Here is an 18,030-nt window from a genome sequence, read left to right on the forward strand (position 1 = left end):
CTGCCGCCCTCCCGCCCCCCCTCAGAGGGAAAGGCCCGCACCGCGGAGAGCCCCGTCCCAGCCGTTACCTCCAGCAGCAGCACCGCCGCCTTCCTCCTTCTCCGCTCAAATTCAAATCCGCCCGCCCACACGTCACGCAGCGGCTCGTCACAAGGAATTGCGTCACGGCGGAGCGGGGGGAGAAGGGAGGCGAGGATCTTGGGAAGGGCCCAGGGGAAGGGCCCTGGCCGTACAGCAAGATGGCGGCGCCCACGGTGAGGGTGTGAGGCGCTGCCGTGCCAGGGCGAGCTCCGGGGCTTTTTTTTCCAGCCGCAGCGAGTTCTTCTGGGGAAAAAACCCGAGCTTGCTGCCCTTGTGTGCCTCCGGGGGCGGGTGGGCATCGGCGCCAGGCTTCAGCAGCGCTGGTGCCGCCGCTGCTTCTGTGCCTGTGTTACTGCTCCCGAGCGCTGTCACTGTCGTGTGTGCGGGTATGTGTATATGTGTGCATGTATGTGTGTGTATATAGCATATATATCCGTATATCCATATGTGTGTATGTGTGCTGTGTATGTATATATGCCCTAGTCGTATAGTCATAGACATGATCACAGTGCTGTTTTCCAACTTGTTGAAGGAACTGTCTTAGAGTAAATGCGTGCTGCATAAAAGTGTAAAAACTTATATAGAATTTGTTTACTGTTAAAATAAAAAAACATTATAGGGATGAAGCTAAAATAGGGATGCACAGGGAAAACAGCTGAAGTCAGAAGGTTCTACAGCATGTCCTGTGTGCACGTGGAAATGTCCATCTGAAGGTATATTCTACTTTATTAAAACAGTGATAGTTCTGAAAAGCAAATTCTTATAAAAATCCCCACGGGAGGAGTTTACTCCAGGAAATGTGTATAGTTGATGAAAGCTGCAGTTTCAGGAAGTTGATTTTTTCCTCCTGAAAAAGGAAGTTATGATGTCCGTGGTACATCGTCTGACAGTGGGATGGCTTGTGGATCATCTCTCTTTCATCAACCAGTGTGGCTATGAGATCTGTGACTCCTTTGCATGCCCTGGTGGTGTCACTCTCAATACTTCTGTCAGATCTACTGAAGACTGTCATGGTTCTTCTACCTTTGTTGCCACTTCCTCATCAAGCAGTGGTCCTACTCATAGCCCTGAGGATGCCATAGAAACAGAAGGTAAAACAGCAAAAATGAGATACGTGTTTCGAGAGGAGTTCTTTGACATTTCTAAGCCCCATATAGTTGCACCTCCTGAGGAGCAGCTATGTCAGGGGTGCCCTGAGATGAGTCTGACAGAAATAAAGGTCAACAGTAACAGAGAGGAACACCAGGAAGGAACAAAGAGTGGTGCTGAAGATTCTGTTGCCAGTGCTATGAAGGTATGTTCTCTGTCATACAGTAAACTACAGTAATCCTGTGATAATTTACTATTTAACATTATTTTGCATACCTGAGTCTTCTGAGGTTGTGCAGAAGAGCAGGAACTTTTACATCATGTATTTTCAAGATGCACAGAAATTGTAAGCACTTATGAGGATATTCTTGTGTTCTGTATGTCAATAATGTGCATTTTGTGACTCAAAAGCTCACAAAATCTTCTGACATTGGTGGTAGGCACTTGAGCTCCAGCTGTGGCTGCTGTCAAGACTGTGCATATCAGCAAGATGGGAAGGAGAAGAGGAATTAACTTTCAATATTGTTCAGTACTGTTTCTTATGGACAAAAGAGAATAAGAATTGTAGGTCAAAAACAACAGATGTGATCAATGAAATGTAGTTAATTTTCTTTTGTTGGTAAACTGCACTTGGCAGCTGAAACTTCTAGTGTGGGCCCAAAGGAAGCATGAGCACCAGCTGTGGCATGCACTAGGTATCTTCAGATCCCAGTGACATGAGTAACATAACACAGCTTTAAGTGTATGTACCTTGAGAATGCCTGCCGCAGCCTAGAACTTTTTGCTTATTTGACTTGTATTTGTGATGGAAAAAGAAAGAGATGTAAAGTTTCTTCTGCTTTTAAAAGAGTTAATTGGTAATTCAGGTATGTTTGATTTTTTTTTTCCTTGCAGAATAATATGGATTTTTTTTTTTTCATTGCTTACTCATTCTGCAGAAACGTAAAAGGAAATGTTTATTCAACCAAGGTGAACTGGATGCTTTGGAATACCATTCAAAGGTAAGTTGGAAAAAAAGTATATTTTGCAAGTACATGATACTTGATAGGCATGTACGGAGTGCGGGCCGTGGTTGCAAACAAGTTCTGTTCCTGTAGCTTGTTCCATTAGTGGGAAGGTCAGTCTCTCCAGTCTTAGGTGAAAAGTGCTTACAGAGAAGATCTTCTTTGTAGACACATGTGAAATTGCATTTGAGATATTTCAAAGAGCTGGAAACTGCATTGACAAAGTTTCTTTTACTGTTATGGATAACTAAATATTATACTGTGATGAGTTGAGTATTAGTTGGTCAGGAAGTGACTGATTTGAAATAGACTGTAACCTTTTCTGAAGATCAGCTCATTTTTAGTGTATCAGGGCACTGTGCTGAAGTTATTCAAAGCTTCTTTTGACCAAATGTGCTCCAAAATATCTCATTCTGCAAATGAGAAAGTTGTTTTTTTTATTTTTTTTTTCCTCTAACATTTTATATTGTCATACTAAAGCATTATGAATGAATTGGAATTCAAGTCTATAGGCTTATGTCAGTAATGTACTGGTGAAGTTACAACTGAATTACACTGAAGTATTTTTGGTGAATATGTAAAAAGACACAGTTTGGAAAAACCTGTGATCCTAGCTAGCCTCTGATACCATTAACAGATTAGGAAGTATTGGGTTTTTACTGTGTTTGTTTTGTTAAAGGTTATAGCTCTGCAAGTCAACTCAGATTATTTTGTGATTGTACTGTGCATCAGTTGTTTCTCTTGGGTGGTATTTCTCTCTCTCCCTGTTTTTAATAATTATAGTAATTAATTTTGTTTCAGTTATTAAACTGATCTTAGTCCAAGGTTTGGGTTTTTTTCTCCTACCCACCACGAATAGGGTTTGTGGAGTGTGAGTGAACAGCTGAGTGGTACTTGGTTGCCAGCTGGTGTTAGACCATGATACGCAGCCTTATCATCATGCCCTTGTAGCTTTTGAGCCAATGTTCTCTGTAACTTGCAAGGATCATTTTCCCTGCCTGCAGATTGAAGACTGTTTTGATTTCGATTACATTCCCTGAGCATGTAGATGCCTGAAAGATCGTTTCTTTTTTCCCTTGTTTCTTTATGACAATACAGGTCAGGAAGCTGATTTGGGAAGGCACTTTGCATTTAGTCCAAGAAGGACTCAAAAGTGGTTTTCTTCACCAAAGGACTGCAGAACTCAGTTGCAGGAAGAATAACGTTCCTGTTGTCTGTGGGTTGGCTGAATTATGTGAAATGGCAAAGCAGTTTCCAGCTGTGAATGAAGGTGACCATCGGGCTGTATATGTGCTAGAGGATGAAACCTCCAGTCCAGAGCAGGACCTGCTTTCGTGTGTTGCAGAAAACGCCTCAAACCATGCGAAGATAATTGTGTTAATGGGGCAGAAGTACTTGGTGCCACCAAAAAGCAGTTTCCTTTTATCTGATATTTCATGTTTACAGCCCCTGCTGAACTGTAAGTATCTTTAGGTGTTAGAATTTACTCCTTCTCTCCTGCCTGAAAAGAGCAGTTAAGGTCAAGATGAATAGGAGCTCAATGAACAGATTTTAATATACAGTATCACACTGATAGGAAATGCTGCTGCAGGCTTTTAAAGTGGTATTTCTAACTTTCTGCAAATAGTTGAGGGTTTTCAAAGGAATCTTGAGCGGTTAGGAGATCATGTCATGGGGGTATTGTTTGTCTCCAGGAGACTCCTTTAAAAATTTCAGCCAAAGTACAACAGTGTTTGAGCATGTTCTGAGCCACTGTCAGCTTAGAAGTCATATAAATGCATTAGGTGGGGACTAGCTATGCTGCTGGATCCCTGTCCCACAGTATGAGGCTTTAACATAGCTAAGTCCATTCTGCTGCTAGGGTGGTGGTCCTGCTGAATTGATTTTTAGCTAGATTAAACCATGGGAGAGGGATAAGATTACACACCTTAAAACAAACGTTCCCTTACAGACTCATCCTATGCAGTGGCAGGGTCTTTTTTAGATTGGCATGAACTGATTGTGGAACAAAGCCCAGTGTCCCCCCGGGAAGATAACAGTTGGAGAGGCTGCTCCACCCAACTGGAGGGGAGCACCACTTTAGCCAGACCAGGAGCAGCAAGCATGACTTGATGTCTCAGCTGCTACATTTCACAGCTGAGAGTATTGGCTTAAGCCAAATTCAGTGACTGGGAAATGGTGGGATTTTATAATAACTTCTCTGTAAAAGTTAATCAAAGCTTTAAGCTGACAGCATGCACCAGTCTCACTGTGCTTCACCATTCCATCAGCTTTCAAATTGACTTTCATTATTATTACCATTATTATTAATATCAGTAGCAGCTAAGCTTTGTCAGACAGTCTTACAGAAAAGATGTTGCCTGTGAGCAGGCCCCTGTTTTGGGCTTTTGTTTGTTTGTTCCTGTTTATTTTTTTAATAGGAAGACATGCAGGAGGCAGGATCTTATTATCCAAGAATTCCAGAATTTAACCGGTTAGCTGTTTGCAGCTGTAGGAAAGAGGGAAGATCATTCTCACTATGCAAAGCTATGCATATAAGAAAGCATGTTTGGATTCCTCAAGAGGTCAGAGAGCAGTCCAAAAGATTTGAGCAAATTCTTTATTGAAATAAGCAACAGTGAGTGTTTATATAATGTCAGTTATTAGATTTTTTTTTTTTGGAGGAAGTCTACTGTCCATTTTAATTTCTGTTTTTCTTCTTCCCTTTCACCTGCAAAAAGAGAAGTAATTCTTGCTGTAAGGTTACTACATCCAATCCTAAGGGAAAAAGATATACTAAGCACATGTAATGAACATCAAATACTGATCTGTTGTTCTTACCATCAGACTCAATGAAAGGACAAATATGTTCTCTGGAAAAAATAAAATTGGAGAGTCCTGTTTTTTCATGGATGTGCCCTGTATATTCTCTCCTCGAACTGAAGTAAACTCAGCTTCTCCCATGAAATCTCTTTCAGTTCTCTTCTTCTTGTCCATTGTTTGCATTTCATACACTAGATCTAGCTATCTTGTCTCTCTTTACCTCCAGTAGTGCAAACCACAGTTTTCCAGGGCTTCCTTGAAGCTCTGTATGTCCCTGTTGGCCTGCTGAAAGATCAAACAGAAGAGGAATCTTGTGTTCAGGGCTTCAGCTTTTCACTCAGCTGGGTGTCTTATTACTTAGTTTCTGGTAGGAAACTTGAAGAAATTGTCGTTTTTGAGACTTGCACTCTATAACTTTTTTTTTCCTAAAAATCCTCAAGATGTTCAAAATTTCTTGGAGGGATCTGACACAGATCACATAAAAGTCCTTTCCTCAGGTAATCAGCCTAAAAATCTCTGAAGGATATGATTATCTGAATTCTAAAAAGCATGCCAAAAGTCTTTTAACTTCTTATTTGAAAAGAACAGAAGAAATGTGTGGTTTTGCTGTATATCAGTTTTAACTCATAGACTTTTTAAAAGATGATTGACTGGCTTTTTTTTTTTCAATTTCGTTTGCCAGACAAAAAAAAATATGATGTAATTGTGATTGATCCACCATGGGAGAACAAGTCTGTTAAAAGGAGCAACAGGTAATTTTATAGTAAAATCATACATTGTCATTGTATCTTACAAAAGGTAATTAATATTTTAATGTGCTGACGTAATCCAAGACCAATATAATGTGATACTGCAGCTTAAACTTGCAAATATTTTGGCATATGCTTACCTTCAAGTCTATGGAATGTCTTGGGGATTTCACTGAAAGGGCTTGGATGCTTGGCATACAAAATATTTGCAAGAATAGATCTTAAATTACCTAACCAGTGAGAGATTGTTAGTCTTTGAGAATTTCAAAGAAAGTCTAGTGTCAACTGTTTTGTAAATCCCAGATCATGCAGATATTAATTTGTAATTAATAAGGTTACTTCGCTGGCCATAAAGCTAGATAAACGTGTAAGTAAGTATTTCCAAAACTGAAATCTGATTCAGAAGTGTTAGTGGTGGTGTTTATCTTGGTTGTGGGGTTTGTTTTTGTTGTTGCTGTTGTTGTGGTTTGTTTTTTTTTTTTAATTTGAGCCGTAGCTTGAGCTTCAGTCTAATGGATAGAAGAAAGTGATAATGCAGCAGTAAAATCCTCGAGTACTGTAGTTTATGAAGTCATTAAATTAAACTTTTATGGACTTCCTTCACTGCCAAGTAACATCAGACTTATGCCAGTGGAGCCCTCTTGGATTACCTTCATAAGATGGGAGCCCCTATGGATTACTGTAAGTTGTATCCATGTGAAAGAAGGTCAGACAGGAAATAGGGCCTTACAACTTTCTAGACTAATAACTACCATAGCTTTTGAAACTTTTTATGAAGACATAGTTTGAAAATGCAGAGACTGATTAGTAGGCTTTCCTTTGAAAGCCTTACAGAAACCTATAGAAAATGAGTAATTGAACTAATTCAAATGTCTTCTTGCCAATGTCTGGTACTCAGAGGAAAATTGCAGTTATTCACAAGCACAAATTAGCCAGCAAGACCCTCTCTCCCTCACAAAATAAAGGCAAAAGGTGCAGGAGCTATCACTGCTCTTAATTACCTTGTTGACAGCTAATATTTTGAAGCATTTCACATCTGGGTGAATCTTTTTGTCTCTGGACAGTCTAGTCCAGGAAGTATTTTTGATTTTATGTTTGTTTATATTGTTTCTCGCTGTTCCATTGTATAGGGTCCTAGGTACCCACATGGTAGCTGTTGATTTCCAGTAGGCAGTGTCCCGATATTTTTGATGCTGTAATTTGTAGGTTCCAGGAATTACAACTTGCTAATAATGTAGAATAGCATCATGAGAGAATGGTGGAACGGGACAGAATCTGGAAAGCGTGCTGTATTTACTGATGTAGTGTTCAGTTAGCTCAGGAAAGTGCAGAATGGTTTTGAATAAACTAGAGAATTTCTACCATGACTGGTAATTAAAAAAAGTGAGTAACTTCTGCAAATAACTGGAGAAATTATCTTTTATGACCTCTTAACTTTCCAGTCAAATTAGTGTTGCCCTTGCACTTGCAAATGACTCAGCTGTCATTTTCGTTCAGAAGAGAGCTCATTATGAGAAGTGAATAATACTACATTGCCGAAGAAGATACTTTTAACTAAATGGCTTTGTTCTGTTGTAGAGATGAGAATATTGAATTACATATGATAGTTCTTAAATGAAATATGGGCTTTTAGACTTCATCAGAGTCACAACTCACAATGCTTTATTTGGAGGAATAGTGGAAATATTTAGTTAAAGGTTCTGCTCAGTAAAACTTAAGTCCACACACTAATGATTTCATATAAAATCTGTCAGCTTTGGCCACTGGGTGTCAGTCTTGAACTATTTTTATGACTTTGGTTGTCAAGAGAGAATTCTTGAAACATCCTGTCCATGTAATTTCTTTATCTATTTGTGTTGCTTTGCATTTTTTATATTTGGTGTATGCTAACTTGCTTTCTCGCTGTATTGCTGTATAGGTACAGCCACTTGTCTTCATGGCAAATCAAGCAGATTCCTGTACCAACACTAGCTGCTCCAAATTGTCTTGTAGTCACATGGGTGACTAATAGACAGAAGCACTTACATTTTGTTAAGGATGAACTCTATCCTCACTGGTCAGTGAAGACACTTGCTGAGTGGCACTGGGTAAAAGTAAGTTCTTAATTTGTTTTGTTTCTTTCTTGCAGACTGAGAGGACTTCCACTATGATACCTTATATTCTTATAATTTGTCTATTTACTACTGTGTGCTTCTGTATTTGAAAGGTCTGATATCATCAGTATCCTTTCTTTTATAAAAGAAAATGTCTTGGGAAAAAATGAATATTAAAATCTTCCACTGTGTATTTTTAACTCTTTTGTGTCAGATTACTAGGGCTGGAGAATTTGTATTGCCTTTGGATTCTTTGCACAAAAAGCCCTATGAAGTTCTTGTATTGGGGAGAGTTCAAGGAGATGATAAGGAAGCCTTAAGGTATGTCAGGACAATGGTAAATGTCTTTTTGAGGATGTTAAGATCCCCTTTGTATATGTCACTTGTTTATAATACAGTATAATATCCTAAAATCTTGTGGCATCATCTTTTGGCTGATTGTGGACCTAAAGATAGCCTTACTAACTTTGGGATAAGGGTGTGCCTTAGTGAGATTAAAGAATGGAAATCTTTGCCTTTTCCTTACATCTGTCTGTGCTGGGGAACTGACTTGGACAAAATTCTCATGGACAGAGCTTCCTTTGCTGACATGTTCTCTTGGACCATGGGTCCTTGACACAGGCTGATGCCATTTTGGGGATGCTGCGGTTTTTCTGCTCATGAAGAGATACAAGACTGTTTGTTCTCAGTGGATTTGTGTGGCTGTTCTTAACCAAATTGTGTCTAAAGCCTCAATGAGTTCACTGTCCTTTTATATGTCTGAGCAACTTTTAACTTCCCTTGGACCTACCTGAAGTTTGACTGTGAATGAGCATTCACAGTCACAGTAACACAGTGAGTGTGTTACCTCTCATCTGAAGTAGCTCTGTGAGAGCTGCAGCACCACACTGGGTGGCATTCCTTGCTCATACTTCTTTTCTTGTTCTTTATACGACAGGACATCTGAGGGTGTACTTCCAATTCCAGAACATAAGTTAATTGTCAGCACACCCTGCACTCTGCATTCACATAAACCTCCTCTTACTGGTACGTTTTGGTTTTGTTGCATAATATTTCTGTAATGCAGTGGACTTGGATATCTCATTCTACGATGTACCTGGAAGTGCCTTAATTTCCCATATGCAAAGCAATTTTGCTCAACAGAACTTGTGGTTCCTCAACACTTTTAAAAGTGTTGTGGGGCGTGTATGTCTTGGTCTCTAAAAATGAAAGTGAAAACTAGAACTTTCAGCATTATTGTGTGAATATTTTGGGTAGATGTGTAAAAAAAAGTTGCCTTTTTCAAAATTTGTCTATTAAATACTGCACAAACAGTTTACAGATACTTCATATATGAAGTTATGGCAAATGATCTAAAATACCTTGTGGGGAGAAAACTTTGGGAATATATAAAATAGGATATCTTCTACTTAGTTAATAAAAGCAGAAAACTCTTCCTTTATTATGTCATCTTGAAGGAAAAGTTTTCATTTCTGCATGAATTGCCTGCAGTAAAATTATGCCTTTAAATCCAAAAGCGTAATTATTTTAAGACTGCTGATAATAGGCAATGAATAGGCAGGCCCTGCTTTTTTCTGAGAAGCTCTATTTAATTTACTGAAATTGATGCAGTAACTTCAGCCAACCAGTTAATGTGGGTATAAATCCAGCTTTTCGGAGTTTAGTCCAAAGAATTTGAAGACTTCCGTGTGATGTGTTGCTACGTTTTGCATGTTGTTCTGGAGCACTCTGACTAATTTTGTCAGTAGGAAGTTGTACTTCTTTCACCTTGCAAGGCTATGGTAAGAAGTGCATTTAATACATTTCACAAAAATGGTTTCATCCTCCCCCAGGAGGGAAGCTCATGATGAATCTGCAAATATTCCAGGTGCGCATAGTGCTATGTAGTCACCTCAGAAAAGGCAGGTAGAAGAAATGTTTAAAGCTGTTGAAGGGGAGAGGTGTCACAGTTTGCTTCACTGACATGCTTGCTTTTTTCTGTTCCCAGGGAATAGAACAGCTTCAGTTAGGATGCTGACCTGGAAAATTGTTTTATGTTCAGGGACACTGTAAAATTTATTTTTGGGATCTTGTATTTATTAAATTAACATATATATATATATATTATATATATATATATATACCTGTTGAAAAACTAGTGGAAGGGGCATACTTCGGTTAGCTAAAAGCAGAAAAGAAGAAAGGCAATTCTAGGAGGATCTTTTTGATTCTGAAGCCACATCTTTAAGAATTAGGACTAGAGGAGGAACTGTATGTGTTGATTTAAGGTAATGAATAGTAGGGTGGTGATTTGTGAGGCTGTCATCTAGGGCCTCTTCAGCAAACCAATACTTAACAGCAAACTCAGACACAAACAGGAAACTTGTGAGATATCTGAGGGTGCAGAACAACTGTTTGTGTGTATTGCAGGAAATTCTAGTGCTGGAATAGTCCGTGGAACAATTCTTTTGTAGGGCAGAATCTAGAAACTGTATTTGGGATTCCTTTATAAATTATGATCCTGAATGGATTTTAAAAGAAACTGTTTGTGCTAATTTTTTTGTGTATTTCTCGAGGATTTTACTTGAATGCTGGGATTTGATAATATTGTACAGCATTTATATTTCTCTCTGAAAAAATAAATTTGCTGTGGAGCAAATATCAATGATTTACAAGGTTTCTATAAAAATCCACGTGTATCCTACCTTTTTTGACATCTCCATTCAGAATACAGTTATGTAATGAAAAGGTAGACCATAAGGCAAAAGCTAATTGCTGATGCTTTGACTTCAGTGCTGTTCCAGGTGTTGCTTTTATGACTGGACAATACTCTCGAGCAGCCAGTAGAGAGCAGCTAAGCTACATCCTAGAGGGTTTCAGAAGAAATTTGAACAGAAGCAAAGATTTGGCAAGGGGCGAGAAGGACACTTGATGAGTCACACGCATTCTTTATGCTTTGTTTAAGTGGTAACAAAGCCAAAAATATTAGTATTTACTGATGGTGTCTGGCACTTTGCTTCTTATTACAACAATAACGGTTGTATGTTGGTGCATATGTAACCACTTAATGACTGATTATAACAGTTTATCTCTCCTGGGGGAAGAGAAAGATGTAAATTGAAGTAAGCCGTCAAAAAGACGTGTTTGTGCTCCTACAGTGCATTTAACCATGAAATTGCAACTGTAGGGGTTTTTGGTGATGCATGTGCTGTGTTCAATGCTTAGAGCTTTAATATGTCATTGTAAATGTACTTAAGCTGCTTTATGCAAATGCGTTAAAATCAAATTTTATTACTTCAGGTTTCGATTCAAATAACAGCAGGTTTTCTTCCCAATTCAATTCAGTGTTGCTCTTACAAGGCATAAAAGACATTCTGTTACACAGATGGATGAAGTTCTACATAACTTCACATCACCTTTTTTCCTTTTCCTATATTATAGGTTGTTCTTGTTACAGCCGTTTCTCCTTCAGTTTTTAAGTATGTACATATGTTGTTAGAAAATGATATTGTCATATAGGAGTATGTCTAAAAACACTGGAAATAATTCTTGGCTGTGTTCTAGCCTCTCTGCATATCCTCAGCAGAACAATGCAGTGGGAAGTCATGGAAAATCCTTCCTCTTGTAGCAAGCCTGGCTTGTTAGGCCGTGTTAAGAAAGTTTCCTTGCAACTAAAAAGAAATAAATGCCTTTTGTTTCCTTATGTGCCTTGTGAGCCCTTACTGTTAAACTAATTGATAGGTGCATCAACATCTGAGTTTAACTTGAAGCTTAGGAGAGATGCAGATGTGTGAAACCATCTTTGTGCCAAGTTTCAGATCTTTTTCTGGTGTTACTCTGTTCAGGGGTTAGACAAACTGGGCTGTAAGAACCTCTGCATTGCGAACTCTCTCGAAGGGTTATTCTAAAATGAGCTCAGTTGTGTGCTTTGTGCTTTGCATGGTTCACTGATGAGGCAGTGAAAAGCCGAGAGTCATTTTCACTTTATGTATGCAATTTGTCAGTGCAGAACTTGCCTTTTAGGCAGTGGAAGTCTAAAACATAAGGGGAAACTGTTACTTGTTTCAAAAATCATTCCTCTTTTTTCTTATTTAAACGTTTTTAGCAGCATGCATCTTCAATACATGTTTGGGATTAAGAGTAAGCAGGTATGGCAGGTGTCTGCTGGATTGCACTTCAGAATGAAGAGGGTTTTCTGGAAGACCAGTGTTATGTCTACCAGCTAGCTTTGTGCTAGCATCATGTCATGCCCAAATATAAGTGCCTGAGTTGCTGTCATAGTGTTTGTGACACCTGTAAGTGATAAAGAATAGGCTGTTTATCATTTATTTGAGCTGTTTCTTGTCAGTGGTATCTGTAAGTGGATAGAAGTAATTGTGTGGTGGATTTTGTTTTTCGATTTATTTTTGTGGTAGAAGAACTTAATATTTAATCTTTCTGCTGATGTAGCTCCTCTAACCTGTTTTCAGAGGAAAAAAACTCCAGGGTTTGCTTGAGGGCTGCAAGTCAAATGCCTGTGTGTTAAGCTAGCCTTCCAGTCTTAAAAAGGTCTAACAAAAAAGCCATAATTTGTAACTTGAACACTGACTTTTCTTATTTTAAGGAAACCAATGTAATGAGATTTTAAGCCAACAAAATGGAGCCCTCTTGATATGGTAATTTTCACTGCAGTGCAAGTTACTACCTGATGTGATTATGTAAATGCCTACAACCTAGCAATGAAAAATCATACTATAATGTGATCTCGAATTATATGTAATATGTCTCTCTTTTTTTAAAAAAAGACTCTAACTTTAAAAAGATCCTCACACTGGCAGAAGGAGAGGGGGAGATTCCTGGGACTTCCTTTTTAAATTCTATAACCAAATTGATAGAAGTACTGTGACATGCCTCCTGCTTCTGCTGAACTGATCAGGTTTTTGGGCTATCTGCTTTTTGCTGCACCAGTCTCTGAAGTTGGTTGAATCTCCGATGTGTGCTTTTCAAATTTGTCCTTTTAGGCGTGGAAGTTTTTGATGCTTGTTAAAACTGCTTTTGATTGCTGAACTTAGTGCTGTGATATTTTTTAACCTATACATTTTAAGATCTACCACCCCTGTTCCACTGTTTCAGCACCCTCGTTGTAAACAATTTCTTCTTTATATCTAGTCTGAATCAATCCTATTTTAGTTTAAAACCATTACCCCTTATCCTATTGCTGCAGGCCCTGTTAAAAAGTTTGTCCACATCTTTCTTAGAGGCCCCCTTTAAGCATTGAAAGGCCACAATAAGGTCTCCCCAGAGCCTTCTCTTCTCCAGGATGAACCACCCCAACTCTTTCAGCTTGTCCTCCTAGCAGAGGTGCCTGAGCCCTCTGACCATGTTGACAGCAAATGATGCACAAGAAATCCTTATCTAAATGGAGCTGGAAGAAGAACAGTAAACCTTACCACTTTTTTTCTTCTATTATGGTGGTTTTGCAAGATGGTATAAAAACAGCTACTCATAAGTCGTGTCTAATTAGATGAACTCCCATGACACCAAACAGTGCAGCAAGTTTTCTGTCAGAATGTACATTTTCCTCTAAACTTCCCAGACTTCTCTGCAAATGTTAGAGTTGTTTAAGCATTTTAACTTGTCTCTAAAAGAAGCAGGTTTTTGGAATAAGATTCCTGCTGGTAGCAGTGTTTTTTAGGTTAAAAGCTGCCTTGATGATAACCCATCTGAGACATTCATGTGACATTTGTTAAAGATTGGGAGAAGGAGAATAGATTTTTGTGCCAAGCCAGAATACAAGAAAGCCTGGAAACGCCCATTACAGAATATTTACGAAAAGATTTTGAATATATTAAAGCTTTTTAAGAGGTGATCATATAGGTAGGAAATGCATCTGGGCCTGGCTAACAATAGAAAGCGAAGTAGATGTTCGTCTTTTCTCCAACAGGAGCAATCCATGATCTGATCAGCTGGGGTCTCACACAGGCAGTATGTGACAGGCAAACTTCCTACAAAGAGTCAGAACTTGGATTGCACCAAATAAACCAAGAAAAAGCATTCCCTCTCCTACGTTGGTGTATGCTGATTGGATGTGTATGCTGGTATGATCTGCAGTGATCACACCTGAAGAGACTGAATCAAGCAGCATACTGTTGGATTAATGAGTTATATTTTTAAGTGACAGAGATTCAGAAATCGCTGGGAGATCTAACAAAAAAACACCAAAGTATCCTTTGGAAATGTTTTCATAACTTTTCTTCTTTTGTCTTCAGTAACAAAACCAAAAACTTAAAAACCTTACTTTTACTAAAAATTATATGTTAAGATTTTTTTTGGTCTTTCTGCCTTTTCTGTGTTCTGTACTCCTTAAACCTTTGCTTTTCTCATGCATATTTTTATATGCAATAACTTTGTGAAACCTAGTTAAGGATTTGTTTGAACCAGCCACAGACTAAATGGCTCTGTATGACAAGTAAAACATTTAGCAATAAACTCTTTGCAGTAATACTTTTCAAGCAAAATGCGAGATCTTTTTCTGTCACTCCAAGAATGCCATTCATAATCCATGACATTTACATCATTAATGTTAATGACAGGCATCTATTTATTTGGATTTAAGCAGTAAAAATGCCCAACTGTAAAAGAAATATGAGATTTATGTTACTGAATAAAAGAACAGAGTTATATAAATATCTCTTCTGTTGCCAAGTTGGTATTGGGGAAAAAGTAGTGCCTGCATTTTTATAGCCCTTTAGTGCTATGCTTATTTAACTGGTGCCTCTTATTTTACCTCTTAACAGTCATCACAAAAATGCTTTTATCCCCTTTAAGGTGCAAAGGAAAAGAGTGTGATCTTAATTAAGAAAAGGGGTTATTTATTTATTTATCTTTAGAAATGTTACCCCTGTGTTATAGGAGCTAAGTTAGTCTTTAGGAGCTGTTTGTTGATATTAGTAAAAAATTCAGAACTCGTCTACGTAGAGGCTGAAATAAATCCTCATTCCCTTTCTCTAAATGAAAACCAATAAATCAAGGCTATTGAAGGCCTTGACAGTATTGTTCAGAATCTCAAGGGCACTTATTTAAAATTACTTTCTCACTATAAATAGTCCAGCTGTTTGATGAAACCCCTGAAATTAATTTGCTGTCTCTCCCTTTTTTAATGAAACATTCATTTTTTCATCCACTAGCATCACAGGGGAGGTTTTATGTGTTTACTATTGTTATTTGTACCATTGTCACTGTTCTTTTCTTTTTTTCTTTTTTTTTTCTCTCACACAGCAGTTCTGGCAGAGTTTATCAAACCAGATGTGGAATGCTTGGAGCTGTTTGCTCGCAACCTCCAGCCTGGCTGGACCAGCTGGGGAAACGAGGTCCTGAAGTTTCAGCACATTGATTATTTCACTCTTTTGCAGAAGGAAAACTGAGCTGGGCCTTGCACATCTATATCTTCTGAAATTCTGTGCCTTCCCAGGGTGAATTTTATTCTGATGGTTATTACTGATAGTTCACTTAAAGATGACAGAAATAAAACCAATTGCATTTCAATTACTTGAAATAAGTAAATAATGTAACACTGACAGTAGTTTACCAGGGAAAACATTTCTTGCTGCATGATTTTATTTAGTCTGCGTTTTAAACTGTCAGTTTAAACTGTCAGTACCTAATTCTTGACAGGATATCTGTTTAATGATATCTCCATTTGTACGTGGTGGTCCTTATTTTGATGACCTGAAAATATTTAAATACTGATGTTGGAATGCAAGTTCATTCCCATTTTTTTTTTCAAACCTCAAGGAAAAGATATCTTAAAGTATTCTCACTGCAGCTATTAAATCTGAGCTAATAACACGTCACAAGTGCTATATTGTAGCACTTGTATTATTTTTAAAGAATGACAATGACTCTTTAAGGAGTGTCAGTGGGAGTAAAGATGTCTGAATTATGCATGTTTTCTTAAAGAAGACTGGTTTTTTGCAAAACAATGGATTTTGAACTAAAATAGTTATGAAGGCAGTGTATCCTCCCACATGTTTGTATCTGTCTGTCTATCTCAGAAGAAATAAAAGGAGCAGTGCTTGTGTTAATTGGCACATGAATTTTTGGCTGACCACAATCTATGTAAAATTATACTTTTACAACTGCTGGCAATTATATCTTTCTGTATATAGTGTTAATTTTTGAACACATTGTAAATGATCGGTCTCAATGTCTTATGAATTCTGACCTTTTAACAGATTATATGTATTTTTAAAATTATCCTTCCTTATGTTCTTTGAACATTAAAAAGCCACGCCAGTGAGCTGTATTTTTCAGCTAACATAAAGATGACCCTTCCTTTTTTTTTTTTTTTTTTTTTTTTGTTAAAAGAATGGTACACTTTGTCCTTTGCTGTGCTTAGATTTGTTTAGAAAAATAAAAAAAGAAAATGTAATGAAGCCTCTGTCATTGACTCATTTGCAGCACTAAAGGCTGAAGTGCTGGACTAGCTGACTTTCCTGATGGCAAGCTCCTGACTGTTTATAATGAGGAACAAAATGCATTGCATACCTTCTTTACCTTAATTTTCCTTTTGCTAGTCTGATGACCTGTGAAGACTTTTTTAAATTAAACTTTAAATGTTATGAGATTATTTTTTGTTAATTTTGTAATAAAAATGAAAATAAAACCTTGTGTGTTATTTGCAGCCCCAGTTTCTATATTACTGTTCAATTTTATGTTTTGTCTGTTGGAGCAGTGGAGGTAACCAAGCAAGGAAAATGCTTTTGTTTCCCCCTCCCTCCCCCAGCAGTTAAACATATACTTGAAATAAGTAAATAATGTAACACTGAAAGTAGTTACCAGGGAAAACATTTCTTGCTGCATGATTTTATTTAGTCTGCGTTTTAAGCTGTCAGTACCTAAGCAACCTTAGCTGCTACAACTGGAAGGGATAGAAAGTTATTTATTTGCTTTCAGTTTTACAAGATCTTCCCTACCTGCAGATTCTGCAATCCCAGCCAGAATTCCCTTGCCTTCCCAAGCTGGTCTAATCTAATACTAAATGAGTGTATGAGACTCATAACTGTTACAGGTGTATTGTTTTCCCTTTGTACTCTGTAAACAGCACAAGAAATGACAGTATTGTCTGTTCCACATCTGCTGCTATGAATGACTCTAGATTATCTTTTAATTGCAATCAGAGGAAAGAGATCAACAATCTTAGAGATCAGGAAACTCCCTTTCTCCTTGCAGCTATGCAGCAGAACCCTATTAAGGGAATTACCTTCTTCAAGCTCTTTAAAAATCGATGATCTTATTAATCTGTCCTTTCTGTGGAGTCCCTTTGCAAATTGTGGCTTTCTGGAATCAGTAAGGTTGGAAAAGACCTCTGAGATCACTGAGTCCAACTCAACTTGGCATCCCTGTGTTCACCACTAAACTAGAAGCTGACCATCTAATTCCAGCAACTGGGCATTCAGCCTCCCAGGTATGGTTTGTATGTAGAGGACTTGTGCAGCCAGACTCTGAGCTTCTCAGACTGTGAGTCAAAAGTTGAAGATTGGAGTTTAAGTCATACCAAGTCCTGTCATAAACAGTTACAAAATTGTGCCTCAGACAACTGCTCTGCTGCTTTTCCACTGCTCTACCTATGAAGAAGACCTTGTGAATAGGACAGAAGTGGTATTCTTACATCTACAGCCAACCTGAAACCATTGCATTTTTTCAGGAGGAGAAAGTCTGTTGCTAACTTGGAAATCTCATGGTGGTATTAGCAGCTGATAGTTTTGGGGTCATCTTTTAAACATTATTATGGGCCCATTATGCTTAATTCTTAATTTAAGTAGCCTCTTACACTTTTCCAGCTGTCCAAAACCCCAGCCGTTCCTAACCAGCCACGAGATCTTTCAGCGTCTGTGAAATGATTCCTCTGAGGCAGAATCTGTAGTATCCTGAAAAAGTGAGTGAAGCCAGCTAATATGACAGGACAATTTAAGATCCAATTTTCTTTTATAAAATGTTATCTACAATAATAATATCTGTAATATTATAACATAGATAATATTATTACTTTATTCCACTTCGGTGGTGGAAAGATGCCCTCTGTTGTGTCAAGCCTTGTATAAAAAAGAAAACCTGCTCTGAAGAATTTACGAAGTTGGTAAGAAATGAAAGAACAGGGGAGAAGATAGGGATGTGGGAATACAGGATGATAATGAGATGTTTGTGATAAGTAGCAGCCTAGGTATTCTGTACTTCTTAAGTGTTCCTAAAAAT

At 38.0% G+C, this 18,030-nt stretch overlaps 1 protein-coding gene across 4 annotated transcripts; it reads left to right on the forward strand.

Annotated features, from left to right (window-relative positions):
* Positions 1-195: 195 nt before the first annotated feature.
* Positions 196-16,132, forward strand: METTL4 (methyltransferase 4, N6-adenosine). Of its 4 annotated transcripts, none has more exons than XM_051775332.1 (10): positions 196-467; positions 819-1,375; positions 2,109-2,171; positions 3,273-3,633; positions 5,659-5,728; positions 7,644-7,818; positions 8,033-8,139; positions 8,756-8,844; positions 13,721-13,874; positions 15,055-16,132. In XM_051775332.1, exons 2-10 carry the CDS (start codon positions 944-946, stop codon positions 15,167-15,169), a joined length of 1,566 nt encoding a protein of 521 aa, XP_051631292.1. In that variant the 5' UTR covers positions 196-467; positions 819-943; the 3' UTR covers positions 15,170-16,132. The 4 variants fall into 4 exon arrangements, with proteins under 4 accessions (XP_051631292.1, XP_051631299.1, XP_051631300.1 ...); XM_051775339.1 differs by having other exon boundaries at positions 938-1,375; XM_051775340.1 differs by lacking the exon at positions 13,721-13,874 and having other exon boundaries at positions 196-1,375.
* Positions 16,133-18,030: the final 1,898 nt, after the last annotated feature.

Source organism: Manacus candei, unplaced genomic scaffold, assembly GCF_025592945.1.
Source record: "Manacus candei isolate 608988 ecotype Guabito, Panama unplaced genomic scaffold, ASM2559294v1 h1tg000008l, whole genome shotgun sequence".
Lineage (NCBI taxonomy): Eukaryota > Metazoa > Chordata > Aves > Passeriformes > Pipridae > Manacus > Manacus candei.